At 35.0% G+C, this 21998-nt stretch overlaps 1 protein-coding gene across 2 annotated transcripts in view; it reads left to right on the forward strand.

The window, feature by feature from the left end:
• The window catches only part of LOC149561198 (ATP-dependent RNA helicase), a 33769-nt gene extending 19380 nt beyond the window's left edge, over window positions 1–14389 (forward strand). The window contains exon 2 of one of the 2 annotated variants that reach the window (XM_089825011.1): window positions 14043–14389. Coding sequence is in view for 1 of the 2 variants with exons in the window: in XM_089825013.1 (XP_089681139.1) it covers window positions 10957–11112 (156 nt within the window). In the remaining variant the exon portion in view is untranslated. Of the gene's footprint in view, window positions 1–10956; window positions 11322–14042 lie in introns of those variants that run through there. The other variant, XM_089825013.1, reaches the window with a different exon arrangement.
• The last annotated feature ends 7609 nt before the right edge of the window (window positions 14390–21998 follow it).

The raw sequence follows: 21998 nt of genomic DNA on the forward strand, positions 1-21998 counted from the left end.
AGATGGCTTCTCCAGCTATAATCAGATTAGTGCTTTAGAGGACCAACATAAAACAATCTTTACCACCCCATGGGGCACATTTGCCTACAACCGGATGCCTTTCTATTTAATAAATGCTATAGCCATCTTTCAATGTGCAATGGTCATTCATTTGCAGACCTTAAGAATAAGATCATCGTCATGTACATTTATGATCGTACCGCATTTTCTAAAAAGAGAGAAGATCATGCGCATCACGTGGAATCTGTCTTACATCAATGTCAAACTCAGGGCATCTCACTGAATACTAAGAAACCTGTTTTTGGAGTGACAAAAGGCAAATTGTTGGGACAAATTGTCTCAAAGGGAGGTATCCAAATAGACCCTGAGAGGGTGAAAGCTATCCAACAGTGTATCTTGCTTGTAAGCAAGCCAAAAAGGTCAGGTTCTTCTTTGTTCAGATATATTTTATAAGGAAATTTGTGCTGGATTTCTCATAAATTACAAGGTCAATTGTGAATATTATGAAAGGGGATATAAATTTCAAATGGACAAAGGAAGGCAAAGCTGCTTTTGAACAAATTACATTCGCAATTGCTAATGCGCTTACCCTTTCTTATCCAAACTTCTCCAAAAATTCATTTATATTGTTATGCGTCCGAAAACATTTTATCTGCCATACTAAACCACTCTAATGTAGGAAATGATGAAACCCTGATAGCATTCATGAGTATTCCTCTCAAAAAGCATGAATTGAAATGCCCTTTGATTGAAAAGAATGCTTATGCTGTGGTCAAAGTAGTGAAACAATTCAGGTTCTATATTTTAAACTCTCATTCCAAAGTTTGTCCCTGATAACAGTGAAAACTATCCTAACACAACAAGAGAGCTGTGTAAACAAAAGAGCTTCCTAGATAGTTAAAGTCCAGGAGTTCGATCTCAATATCTACAAAGCTTGTTAGAGGAAGAGGGTTGTGTAAGGCCAATGTGGAAGAAATGTCATTGGTTCTATTTGTTAGTAATGTCAATAATTGGTTTTCCAACATTGCTTATTTTTTGACATATGGAGAATGTCCTGCTCGTTTATCACCAAGGGAAAAGAGGAACTTAAATTAAAAATCTGCAGAGTATATCCTCTGGGGTGACATGTTGTACAAAAATGAGATAGATGGCACCTTCTTGAGGTGTGTGGATTCCGATCAAAGAAAGGAGTTACTTCAGGTATTTCATAACAAAGAATGTGGAGGACACTACTCAACATTGGTAATTGCCTATAAGATTCTAAGAAATTGTTTCTATCGGCCTGTGATGGTCAAACATGTAGAGGAATGGGTCAAGAAATGTGAATTTTTTCAACATTTCAAAGGACGAGTTCAATTAGCGACACTCCCATTGAAACCAATTATGATCAAAGAACCCTTTCAGCAATGGGGCCTAGACTTTATTGGTCCTATCTATCCTCAATCTAGTGCCAGACACACTCACATTTGGATGGCAACTGAGTATCTCACCAAATGGGTGGACGCCATTCCAGTCAAGCAAACAACCTCATAAGTGGTGTGTAGTTTTATTAAGCAAAATATCTTGGTTAGATTTGGGTTCCCTAACAAGATTGTTGCTGATAATGTTACGAACTTCTCATCCCGAGAAATGTCATCCTTCTGTTATCAATATGGAATCATATTCTCTCATTCCTCAGATTATTACACACATGGAAATGGTCAAGCATAAGCAAGCAATAAAAACATTATATCCATTTCGTGGAAGCTGATAGATGACAACCAAAGGTCTATGATGCATAATGGGCTGATCACACCACTAAGACGAGGGCAACAGGGCTATCTCCCTTTGAGATCTTGTATGGAACTAAAGCTAATTTTCCCCTCCCTCTTGAATTGTCCACTTTGAAGTTGCAGAATGCTATTGAAAATCACGAATTCAAAGATGCTCATATTGTATTTGACCAAATTGGAAGAAGAAAGGGAAGTGTTGATAGACAGAATACAAGAATGTCAATCTTGAGTAAAGAAGTTGTTTGATAGGAAGGCCAAGCAAAGGGTGTTCCAAGAGGGTGATCTTGTTTTACTTTGGGACAAATGCAAAGAACCAAAGGGTTGACATGGAAATTTTGATTCTTTATGGAGAGGCCCATTCCAGGCCAAAGAGGTATGCAGACAAAATTCTTTCATACTATTATACCTAAGTGGTACTCAACTCCCCTTACCTTAAAATGGGCAACATTTGAAGCATTACCATCATTAGAAGTGTGTGGTCCATCACCTTTTTGTACATAGTCAGGAGTTTTGTTGTGCTCTTTGTGGGTGTCTTGCTTTTCATTCAGTTTCGTTGCGTTTTAGTCTTTCTTTCCGTTGTCCCATTTTTGTTGTTAGTTAAATCCTTTACAAAGTTGTTTTTCCCAATATGATTCTATAGCCCAATGGATAAGGCACTGTTCTAAGTTGCTCTGGGTTCAAGCTTCGTCCCAGTCAGTCCTTGTCCCTAGATAGAGCTTGTTGTTGCCCTGTCTTTATTTTTGTCGTTTTGTAAGCTTTGTCTTTAATTTGAATGTGTTGATTTTGAAGTTTAAAAGATCATGTGATCAATGGCCTTTTCAATGATTATGCAATCTCAATGCTGCCGACTCTTCCCCAACTTCACCTTGTACTTCGAATTATCAAATTCCGGTACTCGAGCCTCAAGATACCATAGGTTAATGAAAGGTGTTAAAACACGTGTTTTTCATCCGCATTAGTAATCTTAACCTTTAAGAGGTTAAGGTTCGGAGTACAAAATGTGTGTTTTGATCTAAAATCTTAACCTTTTATCTGAGAAAAAGAGTTAAGATAAACTTCTCAAACATGCATTTCGTACCATCAACCTTAACCTCCAAAATTAAAAGGGTTAAGATTGAAGTCCAAAACACGTGTTTTGGAGTTGGTTATCAACCTCTTTGTCCAAATTGATAAAATATTAGGATTGAAAGATGAACCATCTCAAACTAGGTCAACCTTGAATTTGGTGCTCCAACCAGCAACATGTGCCTCTAAATGATTTGAAGTTTCTACACGATAAGGGATAATGTGCATGATTCATCTTATTCAATGATCATACACAAATGAAGTTGAAGTGTGATTATGATTTTTGAAACTATGGTTGCCCCTCCATTGGATGATGCATATGATAAAACACGTGTTTATTTTTCTGTTGGAAACAAAGCCTGCATATTGTGATGTTGATATGTTCCTTCAGTATATTTGTAACATGAGTTTGAAATCTTGAGGGATAAAAGTGATAATCCAAGGTTCAATCTCTAGCCTGCGGTATATCATGTCCCAATGATTTGGATCTGCTGCGTGAGAAGGGAATGTTTATTTGCTCGCTAATGAGAACAATGTTACATATGATGTGTCTCTATCTTAATACATGCCCATACATGAGCATTCGATGTAGCAAATTCATAGTCTTAAAAATTGCGCTATGATCCAAGCTTCATTCCAAGCCTGCAGTACATTTAGAAACCAATCAAGGAAATGCTTAAATGCTTGCTCATTGCCACCTCAGTATACTAGCGGGTTTCTTCTGTGGGTGAGCACATGATTAAAAAGCATAGGCACGTATGCGCAATATGGAAGTTTGAATGTGCATAAAAAATGTGGAAGCACATGAGACTGGATTAGACTTGTTTGACGAAATACGCTAGCGCTAAAAGAGTTCCAAAATTACTTGATGGCCAATTAAAAAATACGAGTAATGATCGTTCTTTGAGAAATGGAATTAGAAGGATACATAGAGGAAAATAAGTCTATGGCTGAAAATGATCGAGACAAAACCACATGGAAAAGACAAAATAATAAAGCCATGAAAATCATCATAGACTATGTCAAAGATCATATACTTCCTTTGATATCAAGACTCAAAGCTGCCTATGAGATGTTCTCCACCATCAAAAATACATTTGAGATTAATAATACCAGTAGACTGCTCACATTAAAACAAGAACTACTGTTCATTAAAATGAACAATGGAGAGCCTATTACATCTTATTTTCTAAGAATCACAAAGTTAAAATATCAACTTGCGACTATCGGAAATCAAGTGGATGATAAAGTACTTCATATTATAGCCCTAAAAGGATTTACCCTTAAGCTTTTTTTCATGGACTAAGCTCGCGACCTGAACTTCCAAAATTTGAGAAACTCAAAAATGAATGTACTCAAGAAGAATCACGATTAATTACAAAAGGAATCAGCCCAAATCAAGAGGGAGAAATTCAAGCCCTTCAAGCCAATACCAACAATAAGGGAAAGAAAGGCATTTCAAACGAAAAAGAGGAAAGGAATTTAACAAAACATACAAGAGAAGAGATTGGTCAAAAGTTCAATGCTTCAAATGTGACAAATTTGGTCACACATAAAATCTGTCTGGAATGAAAGAAAATTCAAGCATCCCTAGTAGAAGTCAAAGATGAAAAGGATGAAAACTTTGCATTTTATTCAGCCCTCTCAAGTGAACTCAACTCCAACAAAAATACATGGATAAATAGACAATGGAGCAACTCGTCATATAACAGGTTTAAAAGACAAACTCGAAAGTTTTGCAGGATACTCCTCTGAAGAAGTAACTATTGGGGATAATTCTACATATCCGGTAAAAGGAATTGGATCATGCTCAATACAACTAAAAATAGGTATCACCTCAACTAAAAAATGTATTGTTTGTACTTGGCATAAAAAGAAACTTGGTTGCAAGCTCTGGCCTGGCAGATTAAGGGTATCAAATCACATTCCAAGAGGATAAAGTACTATCATGGCCCAAGAACTCCAACATTAAGAATACAATAACCATCGGGTTCAGAGATGGAAATTTGCACAAACTTTGTAACCATCAAAATCTAAGTCCTGAAATCTCAAATACTCATGAAATTTGGCATAGAAGACTTCGACATCTCCATTTTTCGTGCCCTACCATCCATAGAAAAAATAGTAACGGGGCTACCTAGTTTACAACTTGATCATTCTGGAACTTGCAAAGGATGTGCTTTAGGTAAAAACACAAAAGGGTCCTTGCCCAAAAGTGAACATAAATCCAAAGCTGTAGTTGAATTTAATCACATTGACCTGTGTGGATCTATGTTTGTACCTTCTCTAAGCAGATGTTTGTACTATGTAATTTTAATAGATGTGTTTGTACTTCTCTTGGAAAACTCAGATTTACTTTCTTAAACTTAAAGAATCAAGTGAAGTGTTATTCAAAGAGTCTAAAGCCCTAGTTGAAAACCAATCTGGAAAGAAAATCAAAACTCTGATCCAACAATGGGGGTGAGTACATTTCAAAAAACTTTAAAGAATTCCACATCTCTCTTGGGATTAAGAGGGAGTTTTTTGTACCATATAATCCTCAACATAATGGAGTTGCAGAAAGAAAAAAACAAATCATTTTGGAATTTGCAAAGGATGTGCTTTAGGTAAAAACACAAATGGGTCCTCTCCCAAAAGTGAACACAAATTCAAGGCCGTAGTTGAACTTAATCACATTGATCTATGTGGTCTTATGTTTGTACCTTCTCTAAGCGGATGTTTGTACTATGCAATTTTAATAGATGACTTCTATAGCAAAACTTGGATTTACTTTCTTAAACTTAAAGAATCAAGTGAAGTGTTATCCAAATCCAAAGAGTTTAAAGCCCAAAAATGAAAAGACTCTAGCATTTGATTCGGCTAAACCCATATCCTCGACATTTTTCATGCCTTTTTGGGCCAAACTGGAAAGAAAATCAAAACTATAAGATCCGACAGTGGGGGTGGATACATTTTAGAAAACTTTAAAGAATTCTGCATCTCTCTTGGGATTAAGAGGGAGTTTTATTGTACCATATAATCCTCAACATAATGGAGTTGCAAAAAGAAAAAAACAGATCTATTATAGAATCTGCCAAAGCCATGATGCATGACCAAAATCTCCACATCTCTTTCTAGGCTAAAGCTTCTAATACAGCAATTTACATCCAAAATAGATGTCCTCATTCAATATTGGAGTGTAACGCCTAAAGAAGTATTCATAGGAAACAAGCTAGACCTACGCCATCTAAGAATCTTTGGATGTCTTGTATACATTCATATTCCTAAGGAAAAGAGAACTAAACTAGAACCATCAGGAAAGAAGGGCATTCTTGTAGGATATAGTGGATCATCCAAAGGTTACAGGATTTATGTCCGTGGAAAATGAACTATTGAAATCAGCAGAGATGCAAAATTTGAAGAAGACATTGCTTTTAATCTCTCAAAGAACATTGATGAATCATACATAGAACCAAATGCCGAATTAGATGAGAACCCACAACGGAGAATCAGAGTGAGTGATTCTGGAAGTCTTGCAACTCCAACTCCAAGTTCTAATATAGAAAATACTGGAAATCCTAAAAGTAAAGAGGCCATTTTGGGCAAGAAAATTGATAGAAGAAAATCAAATAGAACTTGATGAAGTATTCAAACAAAGCAAGAGAACAAGGAGCTATTCATTCTATGTTGCACAAATATTTGAACTCATCAAAACAAAACCTGCAAGTATTGAAGCAACATTGTCATGTCAACCTCAGAAAGATGCTACGATTGAAGAATATCAATGCACACTAAAAAATGATGTATGGGATGTTGTACCTAGACCTAAAGATAAATCAATTGTCTCCTCCAAATGGTTATTCAAAATCAAGCATGCACTAGATGGTTGTATTGAAGAATACAAAGCCAAATTTGTAGTAGTATGGTTAAGAAAATTGCTAGTTGGATTGTTTGGGAAACCCTTGAAGCCATCAGTCACCCATTATGATAATCAAAGCTGCATCAAGTAGTCTGTGAATCCAATTTTACACAATCGATTTAAGCATATTGAAATCCCTTATCATTATGTTAGAGATATGGTAGATTGAGATTTTCTCAAGCTAGAATACATAAGTACAAATGAACAAACAACTAATATACTCACTAAACCTCTATCCAAGCCCAAATTGGAGAAATTGGAGTATTTCAAAGGGAAACTTGGAACGACTCAACTATGATTGTAACTATTGAAATCAAATCTCAATTTTGAAATATATATGTATATTCATATAAATTGTTGATTAAAATGTTACTATCTCATAGTTGCATGTGATATGTAATGAAAGGTGACAATCTTTCATTGACATATATAAATAGAAGGTAACCATTGTAAGGTGACGATCTTCTAAATGGTAGACTTGTTATCGCGACATTCTTCATTAAGTTGTTGATCGAGAGTGCCAAAGCTCATTATAACGAATGTATTCTAGTCAGACTTCATAGAATTGTTGTCTCGGAGTGCCAAAGATTATAATACTTGTCATAATAGAGTTAATGACATTGTGATTGCTGTTATTTGATAGACTACTTTTGTTTATTGTCCTAGAGTGTTGGAAATTAGATAACCTATTCTCTTGATAGGTATCAATGAAGTTGATACCAGTGCACATATCAAAAGAATATGAGAAACCTTGATGTCTCACTTTTGCCTCGCTAAGAGGAAGTGTTGAAAGTAGCTTGACTAGAAGTGAAGTTCATATTATATTAAATATATGTATTGGAAAAGCTTTCATATATATATATATACACACTCATACATATATTTTATCTTTTGTTTATATATATATATATATATATATAAAATATGCAATAATAAACACAGATACTAAAATAGGATCTGTAATTATCGAGCACCTTGACTAATCTGTAATTATTGTGCACCATTACATATTGATATTACTGGGCATCAAGTATCGTTTGCAATATGTATTATGTTTTAAGGGTGGCACGAGTTGTGTCCACATAGGGACATGACCCTACGTGGCTACAAGCCACGTAGACGCATATCTCTACGTAGACATGACCCTACCGAGAGATATATAATGAGAAACACCGAGGTGAGAAAAAGCAAAAAAGCAATAATGTGTATAGTATTATCTACAACGTTTGAATATCTTGCGCACATAATTGTAATAAGGAACATCTGCTGCAAACATATTATGCTGAATTCAGCAGTATAAAGTCTGATCTATATATACTACAATTATTTAGATAATTTAGTCTTTAGTCAGATTATATCTGAACATTTGTATACCTCTATTAGAGATCCATTACATTTACAAATATACCCATAATCATTGAGTGCAAACTACTGAGTATCCTCAATGAAACTAGATCTCCCTTCATATGTGATGTTTGTGCCATGGTAAGCACAATTGTAGAGTCCAAATCAAGCATGGTGACAAGAAAAAAGAGCATTAATGGAAAGACTTGGTTGATGGTCTTGGGCCCAGATGAAATGTGGAAATGGAAAAATGGCTTAGGCTCTGGCCCATGCCATCTTTGGTTCCTAGGAGAAGTTCATTTGCATTGGTGGCTGAATCAACAACTTCATGGTTGGTCACATTTCTAAGCATAAAATATATGCTTAGACAAGCTTACATAGGCTATAGGAACAAATGCTCATTGTGTGGCTCTTCTCGAGGATATGGAATATGCAGATGTCCATTTCATGGGTGTGATCATGAAAGCTATAGAGAGAGGAACACTCATGGATTCAAAAGGAAGGGAAGCAAACTTGTGCTATACCTGTCATATTCATGATACTCGTCATATTCATGACACCCTCTCTTGGAGCAAAGTATTTCAACTGTTTAAGTATGCAATCCGATGAGGAGGAAGTTGATATGTGGACAACGCATTGAATATTGGATAATAAAAAAAAACCCTAGGCATGTTATTGTGTGAAGGTGATAATGGTTTTCTGAGTAATAGAAAGGATGAATGGATCGTTTGAGCCGAATGTTTGATCCCATGTGAGCAAAACTGTTTGAAATGCCAATTGGGCACAATTTAATTCTTGGAATATATGACAATCGTGCGACATAATGCCTCTACATGGAGGAAATACATTCCACCAAATGAGTGAACAATGACGATGCAACCTAGTATAAAAGCTTCGAAGAGAATCATATGTGAATTGCTATTAGTGGTACCAACCCAACATGTGTAATAAGTTATGAGAGTGGTAATGAAAAAGTGATAAAGAGTTCCTCAAGCAAATATTGTCGGCATCGCAGAGAAGGAACCAAAGTAATTGATAGAATATGCTTCAATAAAGATGTTGCTTGGGCCATGATAAAAGCCTTCGAACATCACAATAGAATATTCATACAATTTTGTGTCAATGATGGCAGTTGTAGCTTCCATTGTGGCAACTCACACTACAATATTGCAGCCAATGCCATGACCTAGATGGACAACAATTTTTTATGTGACTAAAATGGGTGGAGTGGACGAGGATACTAACACCACCATGGCTATTGGCATGACACCAGACATTGTTCTATTGCTAGCCATGAAATCATCTATAATACTGTGCATTATTGGATAGAATTCTTCCAAGCAAAATGGGGACTTGTAATATGCAAATGTCAATTGAAAATTACCTTGTCTAATCTAGTCAAAAGAATGTCTTAAAAAGTTAATTATGAGCTATGAGTATGATGCTAGACTCCTATGTGCCTCCAATCATTCAAGGTTTAATGAGATCAATTTAATGGCTCCAATGACATGTAGTTTAGGGTTAAAGTGAAAGAGTGCATATGAATCACCATTGAACTAAAGACAGAATATTTAGTCAGATTGCTTGGAGAGAAAGCTAAATTCTGAAAGAGAAGAATTCTAAGCAAATGTAGATGGAGACACACTTCAGTATAGCTCTCGATTTGATCTTTCATCAAACTCACAAGTCTTGTGAAGTTTCAAGCTTTTAAATTATATTTTTGTGATTAGTGATTCAAAATGACACTTGGGGTCAAAGGTTAAGAAGTTGACCATTTTTGGTTAATTTTTGTAAGGTTAATTAACCTCACCAAAATCACGTAATTGGGAGGTAGTTATTAACCATGGGGGATTAGTTCTAAACCTCAATGTCTACATAAGGGATCATTTTGGCTTTGTAAAGGACTCTTGAAACTTGAAGAATTGAGAGGACAACTTTATTACTGAAGTAGTATTGCCTCATGTATTGAGAAGCAAGTTAATTTGATAGTATTTTCAATACCTTGAGTTATTCAAATTCTTATCAGTTATGTTCATCGTAGGAGGATATAGCATTTTATTCTCTCTCTTTTGTAAAGGCATTTAGTTAGTTAACAACCTATTCTATGCGATCAAGCATGTTTCTTGGTATCTTCAAAATGTGCCCATGCTATAGAAAGTTAAAGTTATTTCATTTGATACTTGTATGCGTAGTTCATTGGTATTTATGATGGAGTTTGAATCTTTATCAGTATGAGTTCTTGTTAGGAGTTTGTATAGTCTTTGAGCAAGGACGAAGTGCTGCAAATCTTGATACTTGCTTTTATCTCTAACCTTCTAAAAACCCAAAATTTACATCCTACGAGGGAGCTGCCCCTCAATGCAGAGGAAGGTCGCTTATCAGGGGCCTATCCAACTGTTGGAGAAATTGATTTGCCACACATTCCCTTGGGCAAAATATGTATTTTTCAAGTGACAAATTTGTTTACCAACATGCTGAATGCATTTACAAGAGTTAATTTGTTTCACAACTTAAATAACGATTTGGCTCTGTTGGATATGCTAATTGCAAGATAATCTTATATATGGTTTTGATTAGGTGCAAGGATTCTACCAAGGTGTATGAATAATAATCCTGATTGAGTACAGGAATTATGTGCAAATGTATGTATGTCATTGATGTGATCCCTATATCTTACTGAAGCTACAGATATTAACACATAGGGCAGATAAACTTGACTCCACATTTGTCATAATTGCATCACCTTGAAGTTGCTAAAACTGTCAAACAAATCCAATTTGTGCTCAACTGTGATTATTATAGTTCAGTAATGGTGCTTTTTTTATGATGGCCTGAAAAACAATACGGTTATATTGTCTATGGTTCCATGTCTTGCAGACATGCCTACCTGGTTGTTTCCAACATGCCAAAAAAGTCTACATTACTGTGCTCCTCATGTTCTTCAAAGGATATGCATGCCGCATTCTACAGCTTCATTGTGCGCAGGCAGGCAGTGTTGGCAAAAGCTTGGGAACTCGGCTTCAGACATGCTGATTATATATATATTTAAGACTCCTTCAATAAATCTGTTTCGTACACATCTTGTAATCATCGCATTCCATGTAAAGACTTTTCATTGTGCGGTCTGTAAAACAATTTGGTGTGTTGGCTATGGCACCCAATTACACGGGCCATTTTGCATTTGTTTGAAAGTTTTTTAAAACATTTTTAATGAATTCATCTCCTTGCAAATCCTTATTTCATCATGGTATCAATGCATGTATTTAGTCTTTCATCTCAAACATTCTTGATGGACAGTTACAATCCAATTTGAAATGAGGTTACGAATGCTTAAAATTTGAGCATTTTTAACTACTATAATTATAATACGTACTCTAATTATTATGAAAAGTTCATAATAATATAATAAACAAAAAACTCTACTGTAAGTAATACATAAAGATAGTAATTACAATAGGAAAACAATGTATTTTTTGATGTACTATTCATAGGTTATTATATAATTATAAATGATATATAAATGATATAAACTGTACTATAAATGATAAATAAACAAATAATAGAATATACAGTAGAAAATAATGTGCTATATAGTTATTATATATCGTATATTTATGTCCAAGGGGTTTAGCTTAGTTGGTTGAAGCAATGAGTTCTCATTGTGGAGACCTTGGTTCAAATCCCAAGAGGGACATCTTTGTGGAATTCTAAGTCGTGACTCTTGGTCTTCTATTGGTTGTATTTGTCTCATTGTAAAAGGCGAATTCTATGTTGCGACTCTTGGTTTTCCAATTGTTGTTTCTAGCGTGGTTGCTCGTAAGGAGCTTGAATAAGATTGTAAGTCTCATGTTGTTGCTTGAATAAGCACAAGATATGTAAACATTCCAATATAAATATATCATTTATTTATTCTTTTATAATTATATCAATAAATGATATACATGCATATTTGCATGTAGTATAAACAATGCATTTGCACAGTTGATATATACTATATAAGGACAAGAAGGATTTGTAAATGTACACATTTATACAAAATACTTGGAGGCAAGAAAATGGTGAAGCTTCTTGCTGTCTCTCTGCAAATTATGCTTGCTCGCTTAATGGACAACTTGTGGTTTGATGACGATCAAGGTGTCCATGTTGTTCTTGATGTTGAAATTATGCTCATATTTGAACTACTTAGCTCCTTGCCACTTTTGATTTGCAATACAACACCATTTCTTGAGCATTTGAATTTCATTCTTCACCTCAAGTTAAAATTATTGCTAAGAAACTTAAACCCTTTGCTAAGAAACTTAAATCCTTAGGGCCCATGTCATTTTTTACAACGTCAATATTTTGAATCATACTCTATGATTCATTTTGAAGATGAGAGAGTTCAAAGATTCAAAAAATGACAAGTTGCAGACCAAGAATCAATAAAAAGGAAGAGAAGTGGGAGAAAGAAAGATGTGACATAAGAGAGATAATAAAGGAAAAGAAAATAAACCTCAACACGAGCGCACACAATAACACGAGTAAAAAATTATATGGCTAGAGACAAAAAGATATAAACATACAACTAAAAAAGAAGCATAAATACAAAAACAAATAAATAAAAATAAAAATATGACAATTAAATGTGTATCTAGCTATATACAGATAGAAAAATACAAACAAACAAAAAACAGAGTATATGTGTATATATATAAAATAAACAGATAAATATATAAACATAATAAGCATACATTATATTGATTTATGTGTTTATATATTCCCCCTTATATTAGTTTTGGTTAGTTTTGCTATTTTCACTCTTTTGTTTCTTTGTTTATTTTTCCTTGCAAAGATTAAAAAACATATACACTTTTTAGATAATTAGGCACAGGAGATTCCTAGAAGTTTCGAGATGTTCAGGGGACTCCTGGGCATCCTGAGAGTTCCAGGGACACCTGGCTATCCCTGGCTATTTTTGGGGGCAGTAATCGTACAGAGTGGGGGCATGTCCCGACCCTGTCCCCAAGTATCCGATATGCCCCCGTCTTGAAGTGTGGGCCTCCGGTGGTGAGGGGGGGGGGGTGTGGGGGGAGTGACACATTCTTGTGTTTCACTGAAATTTAACACAGAATATATACAATCTGCAAATCAAATGCTCCCAAAATAACTCTGTTTTCTTCCCCAGCAGAGTGAAAGGGTAATGATACGTGCAAGGGTTAGGGTGTGAAGACTTTAGCGAGGCCAAAGGACATAAACCCTTGTGGGGTCTGACGGGAGTGCCCTTGGCATGTTATTGGTTTGATAGAGGACAGGATAGAAACACAATCTTCGGCACCGAGCCCAATTAATGCCTTTCAGACCATATAGACCTTCATGGAACATGTCATTTTTCACAACTTTGTAACTTCTAGGTATTAACTGATTTTTTGTATATTGATGCTATGTTGTCAAATGAACAAGAGGGTAAGTGAAAAAATGTAAAAAATTGTTTTTGCATGTTATCTGTATGAGAGGCCTATTCTTTTTCCCTTAGCTGTTGAGTATTTTGCTCAGATTGGAACTTGTGGATTTCGTGAAGATTTTCTAGCAACTTGCTAGAATGTACACGTGTTTTGACCATTTACTGCTTGCAACTGACTGACCAGTTTTGCCTCATGAGTTTAATGAGTTGAAAAACTTGCTACTCAATTTTGCCTCCAGTTAGGTATGAATGCCAGATCATTTGCATGGTATATAGATCAGACCTACTGTCATTATATATCCACCTTCTGGAAAAGTATCATTTCTATACCTGCGGGATAGATTGCAGTTTTCTTGTATTTTAATGCTAGTAATTGATGTAGTTTTCTTTACCTTTGTGGTAGATGCTGTGGATTCAAGTGCCATGTTCTGTTATATTGTGCAAACTATGAATGTTAGCTGTTTATAATGATTTCTTGTTGTTCCTTTTGTTGAACAAGCTTTTTGTTTTAAACCTTTTGCAGATTTATATGGAGGATGAGCTTCTTTTTGCTCACTTCATTCAAATTGGTGGTTTACAATTTGAGAATTTTGATGCTATTGCTATCAAGCAATAAGCTTTGATACTCGTTTTCCAAAAGCCCATTTTTCTAAATATAAATGGATTGTGGCACATCTAAATAACGGTAAACCTATTATTTTTGTTCTGTGCGCGTTAAATATCTTGTTTTCAGAATTCATTGAATACAAGAAAGTTTATTATGTTGCTACTTGCATTTTTAGATGCTTTGGCTTATCCAGCTTATTTCACTTCCAGATAGATAATTCTGTGACACATTTAAATAATGACAAACTTGTTCTATTCACTGCACATGCTAAAATCTTGTTTTTGAAAACCCTATTGAATACACTAAAGTTGATAATGCTACTAGTCTTCATAGATGTTGTAGGCCTTACCTTAATTTGTGGACCATTGAAGGCCTTAAATCGCATCTTGCTGCGAAAAATCTGCTTCTCTAAATTATTATAAGGTGAACAAGGTGAATTGGCACCCTTAGGGATTGATGCTCCTATACTTTAATAAGTATGCTTTCTTAAAAACATCCAAACAAATCTTTGAATTCTTATCAAGAAAACTAGCTTTAAATCTCCACATAATTTTATGCCTTAAAACAAGGATTTTTATAAACCACTGCAGAAGCATAAAGCCTTTTTTAAAAACATTGCAGAAGCATCTATATGTTAGCATTCATCTTGTGCACTAGATAACTATAAATTAGAATTCCTAGAACCCTTAAGGGAACCATAATAAACATGAAAATATACTAGTTATTGATGCTTTTTTTTTGATAGGTAATCCGTTGAAGTCTGGACTATATATTATTCATGTATTATTATTATTAATTAATCACAATTTACCAATGTGCTGTAGGCTCTTGCCTACTAGTTATTGATGTTTTATCTATGGTTAAATCACAAACATGGCTAATTTAAATATAGTCAATCCAATAAATTTGTGGAAATCTTAGACACTAAAAAATAGCTTTTCTGTAAGGGTTCCAATTATTATTATATTCTCCAGCAAATTTTAATCATTGACAACTTCAATCTTCAATCTCCACACATTTGTCTAGAATAAACCTATGCGTCATGCTTCTCCCTATAGAGGCAATGATTTTGAGTTGCCTTATTTTCTGAGATTTACTGTACACTTATATATATTTTTAATGAAGCAACTCTTTGGGTGCCACCTATATTTACCATGGACATTATACAGGTATATGACATATGGTTGTTCTGTACACAACATTGAAGAGTTTATCCAATCTTTTTGGGTAGCGATAAAATTAACCAAATCTGTAAAATTGTATGTTTAAGTAAGGTGACAAGTCCTTATGGCCTATGGCATACATATCAGTTACAACCTTTTTTAATAGTTAACAAATCCAAAATGTTTGTTTTTAGTACTCCTAGCAAATTGTAGCTGCTGCTCAAAAGATCTTGGGATTTTCTCACTTAAATTCCTTGCAAGTATTCAGGTATTCCTTTTATCTTTTGGTTATCTTCTTTGACCACTCTTGTGTTTGATGACAAAAGTAAAACTTTACACAAGTAAAACTTTGCAATAATCTAACGCATTTGACATGTCTTGGTTCTGACTTTTTTAGTCCTTGTGTATAGTACTCCAAAATGTTGTTTTTTAGAACTCCTATGCAAGTTGTAGCTTCTGCTCAAAGGACCTTAGGATTTTCTATCACTTATGTTCCTTGCAAGTATTTAGGTATTCCTTTTTTTAAGTGGAGCTAACAAGGTCTCATGCTAGTCATACCTTAATGCTTCCATTAAGGAGACAATTTCCTCGTGGAAGGTGAGTTGGTTATCTTTTGTAGGTAGATCCTACTCATTAAATTGGTTTGAGCTCCATTCCTACCTATGTAATGTCAACTCTGCAAGCACCTAATATTATATTGGACACAATTAAGAAACATATGAGAGATTTTCTAGGAAGGGAAATATGGATGGTAAGAAAAAGATCCCTATAATCTCTTGGGATAATATCTGCTCTAGCATCCACAACCAAGAGCAAAGGAATGTCTCATTGGGTGCAAAATTAGCATGGAAGTTGTATGAGAGACCCCATTCTATGTGGGGTAAGATCATCAAGGCCAAATACTTAGATAATGATAGAGTTGAGGTACCTTTACTATTCTTAATCCACCTAAAGGCTCTCAAATATCGAACTTCATCATTAATTGCAGATCTCCTTTCCTTCCTCACCTACCTTTGTTGGCGAATAATGGGTCCACAACTAGATTATGGGAGGATTCATGGTCACAAACCTCTGAGTTACTTTGCCAATCTTAACGAAGCTAGGCAAGGTCTATAATGAGTCCGGGGTTCCAATGTCAAGGACTATGGTCATTCTTCTTTTGAATCTAACCAATTTATTTATTCTTGGAGGATTTCTTTTCTCAGGACATTCCCCCTTATCAAAGTGTTCTATTGCACAATATTCAAGAAGAACAAATTTGCAATATTAGTAGCATCACTTGTTCTATTCATGGAATGAAATGAGCCATTTTAGAAATCCCATCAACTATGGCAAATATTTATTCATGTCCTTCATGCATTCTTGGTAGACTAAGGGCAAAGTCCATACTAATTGAATCCCATGGCTTTCCATGGCTTGTTTGGGATAGGTAGTGGTTGATACGAACCTACATTCTGACTGCTTCCTTTGGCACATTGGCACACTTTACACTTCTCCACAAGCTTTTTAACATCATTGCCCATACTTGGTCAATAATAACGTGAACTCAATTGAGTCAGCCTCTTATTTTGTCCAAAGTGTCTTGCTAAGCTTCCAATGTGTCTCTCCTTCAATAGATTCTCTCCCATGGAACTTCTTGGAATGCAAAGTCGGTTGCCTTTGAATAGCACACCCTCTTGTATCATGTATTCCATCCAATGACTTCTATCACTACCAAGGGTTGTTAAACAAGCTTTATATGGTTTTGTGAAGTCCCTATCTTCTTTGTACATCTCCTTCAAGTCATCAAATCCTAATATACTCGAGATTCTTGCAAGTTCAAACTCTTCCTGCTTAAAGAATCCATCAATTTATTAGATTGACCACTCTAGTGTTTGATGACAAAAGTGAAATTTTGCAATAATCTAAAACATTTGACATATCTTGGTTCTAACTTTTTTAGTCCTTGTTTTTAGTACTCCAAAATGTTTGTTTTTAGTACTCCTATGCAAGTTGTAGTTGCTGTTCAAAAGATCTTAGGATTTTCTATCACTTGTATTCCTTGTAAGTATTTAGGTATTCCTTTTTTCAGTGGAGATAACAAGGTCTCATACTAGTCATACATTAATGCTTCCATTAAGGAGAGTATATCTTCTTGGAAGGCGAATTGGTTATCTTTAGTAGGGTAGATCTTACTCATAGAATTGGTTTGAGCTCCATTCCTAACTATGTTATGTCAATTTTGCAAGCACCTAATATTGTATTGGACACAATTAACAAACATACGAGAGATTTTCTATGGAAGGGAAATATGGATGGTAAGAAAAAGATCCCTATAATCTCTTGGGATAATATTTGCGCAGGGCATGTGTCTAGTAGTATTTGTGTAAGTAGAAGCTTGGTAGGACATTTTGGACAAAATAAGATGCTAACTCAATTGAGTTCACATTATTATTGGCCAATTATGGACAATGATGTTAAAAAGCTCGTTGAGAAGTGTAAAGTATGCCAATGTGCCAAAGGAAGAAGTTAGAATGTAGATTTGTATTAACCACTACCAATCCCAAACAAGCCATGGGAAGCCATGGGATTCAATTAGTATGGACTATGTCCTTAGTCTACCAAGAATGCATGAAGGACATGATTCAATATTTGTCATAGTTGATGGGTTTTCTAAAATGGCTTATTTCCTTCCACGAATAGAGCAAGTTTGTTCTTCTTGAATAATGTGTAGTAGAACACTCTAATAGGGGGGAATTTCCCGAGACAAGAAATCCTTCCAAGAATAAATAGATAGGTTAGATTCAAAAGAAGAATGACCATAGTCCTTGACATTGGAACCCTAGACTCATTATAGACCATGTCTAGCTTCGTTAAGATCGGCAAAGTAATTTAGGGGTTCGTGACCATGAATCCTCCCAAAATCTAGTTGTGAACCCATTATTCGCCAACAAAGGTAGGTGAGGAAGAAGAGATCTGCAATTAATGATCAAGTTCCACATTTGAGAGCCTTTAGGTGGATTAGGAATAGTAAAGATAGCTCAACTCTGTCATTATCTAAGTATTTGGCCTTGATGGTCTTACCCCACATAGAATAGGGTCTCCCATATAGGTTGGTGCCTTCGTCCCCTTTAGGTGAAGGTACTGTTTAACATAGACCGATGGATTTGTGACATGTGCTTAACCACCTCTCATGGATCATTGTCTCTGGTTGTTGTGAAGTTCACTAATAGCTCGAGCTTTTGGTGTAATGACAAATGTGATCCCAACAAAGGTCTCATACTAGTCATACATTAATGCTTTCATTAAGGAGAGGATTACCTGTTTGAAGGCGAGTTGAAGGCGAGTTGATTATCTTTTGTAGGGCTGATCTTACTCATTAAATTGGTTTGAGCTCCATTCCTAAGTATTTTTTGTTAGTTTTGCAACCACCCAATATTGTATTGGACACAATTAAGAAACATATGAGAGATTTTCTATGGAAGGGAAATATGGATGGTAAGAAAAAGATCCCTATAAACCCCTGGGATAATATCTGTGCTGGCATCTTCAATCTAGAGGAGAGGTGTTGTCAATATGGCTAGGTAGGATGAGTTGGGGTTGTCACTTATGACAACATATATCTTAAAATGAGATTGCAGCATATACATTTGGGGATCCTATAGTTTTTGGTATTGCGAAAGCTACAGAGATATTTGGCATGTGCGAAGTTAAGGACATGTAGAATAGAGTGTCATGATGACGTACCTAAGTGCGCAGATCAGTACAAATAGTTACAAGTAAAACACTAGTAAAGGCAGTATACACAACAGAACAAAGCACAATAGAAACAAAGGAATACAGTGTTAAGGAATTATTTCAATCACGAAATAATTACTTAATTGTGTAGGAATGATATTCGAGATGTTTACCCTAAGTTAGCATGACGTGTGAATGCATTAAGCATATTGCATAAGCGTTTTTGTGAAAGAAAAGAGTACAAGTAAAGAGTCACTACTTGCGAAGTATGAGGAGGTATTGTAATGCGAATGTAGAGTATATTAAGTGTATGTGAACTAAGTATGTGATATGCGAACTTGTATGAGAGATCTATGATGTGAATTTTGATACAAGATCAAAGCTATGTGAAGCACATTAGTTAGCAATAAAAAGGTTTTGTATCTATCTCATTTTATATAAAGGCACTATATTGTATAATTGTATGTTAGGGCTGTGGGCTCTTCTTGCATACAATTGTAATTGTATTACCAACTCCTAACATGGTTGAGACTTTTAACATGGCCTAGTCATCTAACAAGGACCGAGACACTATATGTAATTCATAGACTCCTAACAAGGTCAATATCCTTAACATGATTCTTTTGTTTAGTGGATCATTTTTTGGTGCCATCCCCATCAAGGTTTTCGTAGTTTACAAAATATGGTGTTATGAGTTCTCTTTGTGTATGGTTTTATTTACTATTCAACATTATTGGTTTACTTTCATATGCATGTTGCAAAGTAATTAATAATATCCATTTGTGGGCTAAAGTTTGTAGAATACTGATTCACCCCCACCCCCTGCCTTAGTATTATCTATTTCTAACGATTGGTATCAAAGCCCAGTTACTCAAAAGAGGCTTAACAACTTGAGTAAAATCCCTATGGATATAAAATAATTAAAGAGGAATCTTGAAGAAGCCCTTGAGCAAATTGATCTTCTTACAAAAGAAAGAGACAACTTGAAAGAAAGGTATGAAGATGCAAACAATTACATTGGTAAACTGAAAGACAAGATATACCATATCAAATTTAGAAAAGAATCAAAAGAGCCCACTAGTGGCAGTGATGAAGTAGCAACCCTTAAGAAAGAAAATGAGATCTTGAAACATGAGTTGAAAATTGTTGAACTTGAGTTTGAAAAATGATGATAGTAAGAGTGAACCATATATGAAATTTGAGAATGCAAACTTACAATCACATTTGACTCAAGTAACATTTGGATTAGATTCTATCAGAACAAGGCATGCAAAATTAGAGAAGTACAATACCATTGTGAAAGGAGAGTTAACTAAGGCTAAGCAATAGTTAGAAAAGCTTTATTCCAGTAGCTATCGGAGATCTTTTTATGATAAGACAGGTCTTGGATATCTTATTGAAGAAAAAATAGTCAAGAAAACTGAGGTTAGGAAGGAACTAGATCCAGTTGTTGAAACCCCTAAACCTAAAGAGATTGATCAGAATAGGATTGAACTAAGCAAATCTGCAAAAGTATACAAGGAAGTTGAGCAAGTTAATCTATCTGAGAAATTTGATGAACCAAAACAAACAGAGCAAGTTGAACCACCTAAGGAGACTAGATATGAATTCAGAGACAAATGTTTTATATGCAATGAAGTTGGTCATATGAAGAGAGATTGTACAGGTATATCTTGTAAACTTATCACTAATTTCTATTGTTATAATTGTCATGGTTTTGGACATAAAACAATATATTGAAGAAACCTAAGTTTGATAGTAATAATGGAAATAATAGAATGTTTAGGGATGCTAACCCTACAGGTAATGAAAGAAGGGGGTCACAAAAAAAATTCCAATGATGGAGAAAGAGATAATGGAATAAGGAACTAGATTGCATGTTACAAATGTAACAACTACATACACATTGCAAGAAATTACAGAGCACCGGATAATCATAATGGAACCAATCAAAGAAGGAATGCACCTATATGTCAGTTATGCAATAACTTTGGACACAATGAGATTTTGTAGAATGGATAGAATAAACTTCAACAAGAATCCTAATTGCAGAAGGAACAATAACATAAATGATAGAATAAATGATAATGGTAGCAATAACAACCAGAAGGAAGCACTTAGAGAGCATGTTGAAGAATTTAAGGAAGTATTTGTGAGAGAAAATGATCCCTCAACAAGATTATCGACAAGAATAAACAGGTCAAGAGTATGCAAAAAACTTTTATCGAGGTAACTGACAAATTGCAGGGAGTCATCATTGTGAGGTCACTTGACCCAAACCTTTAGGACAAAGCCAAAGCCGTGATTCAAGCATTTGATACTGAATCCACAAGTTTGTCAGAGGTTGCAATAGTACAAGCACAAGCTTAAGCCAAGCATGATGCACAGATGTTCGATATTGTTTGTTAAGCTTATTTACTGTTAACATTATTGGTTTACTTTCATATGCATGTTACAAAGTAATTAATAATATCCAGTTGTGGGCAAAAGTTTGTAGTGTACTGATTCACCTCCCCTCTCAGTATTATCTATTTCTAATAAGAGGAATGTCTCATTGGTTACAAAACTAGCGTGGAAGTTGTATGATAGACTCCATTCTATGTGGGGTAAGATCATCAGGGCCAAATACTTAGATAATGGAAGAATTGATGTATCTTTACTATTCTTAATCCACCTAAAGGCTCTCAAATCCTAAAATACTTGACATTCTTGCAAGTTCAAACTCCTCTGCTCAAAGAATCCATCAATTTATTAGGTTGAACACTTTTGTGTTAAGATGACAAAAGTAAAACTTTGCAATAATCCAACACTTTTCATGACTTGGTTAAACTTATGTTGACTATTGATAAATTGCAAAGCATGGTTGTCAGTGAACAAAACAAATTCCTTAGGTATGAGATAGTGCCTCCATTTATTTAATGCTTGCATTAGGGAATATAACTCCTGGTCATATGTTGAATATCTCCTCTTTGCATCATTAATCTTTTCACTG

The sequence above is a fragment of the Cupressus sempervirens genome, chromosome 4, assembly GCF_028749045.1.
Source record: "Cupressus sempervirens isolate cs-2001-9-10 chromosome 4, ASM2874904v1, whole genome shotgun sequence".
In the NCBI taxonomy this organism is placed as follows: Eukaryota; Viridiplantae; Streptophyta; class Pinopsida; order Cupressales; family Cupressaceae; genus Cupressus; species Cupressus sempervirens.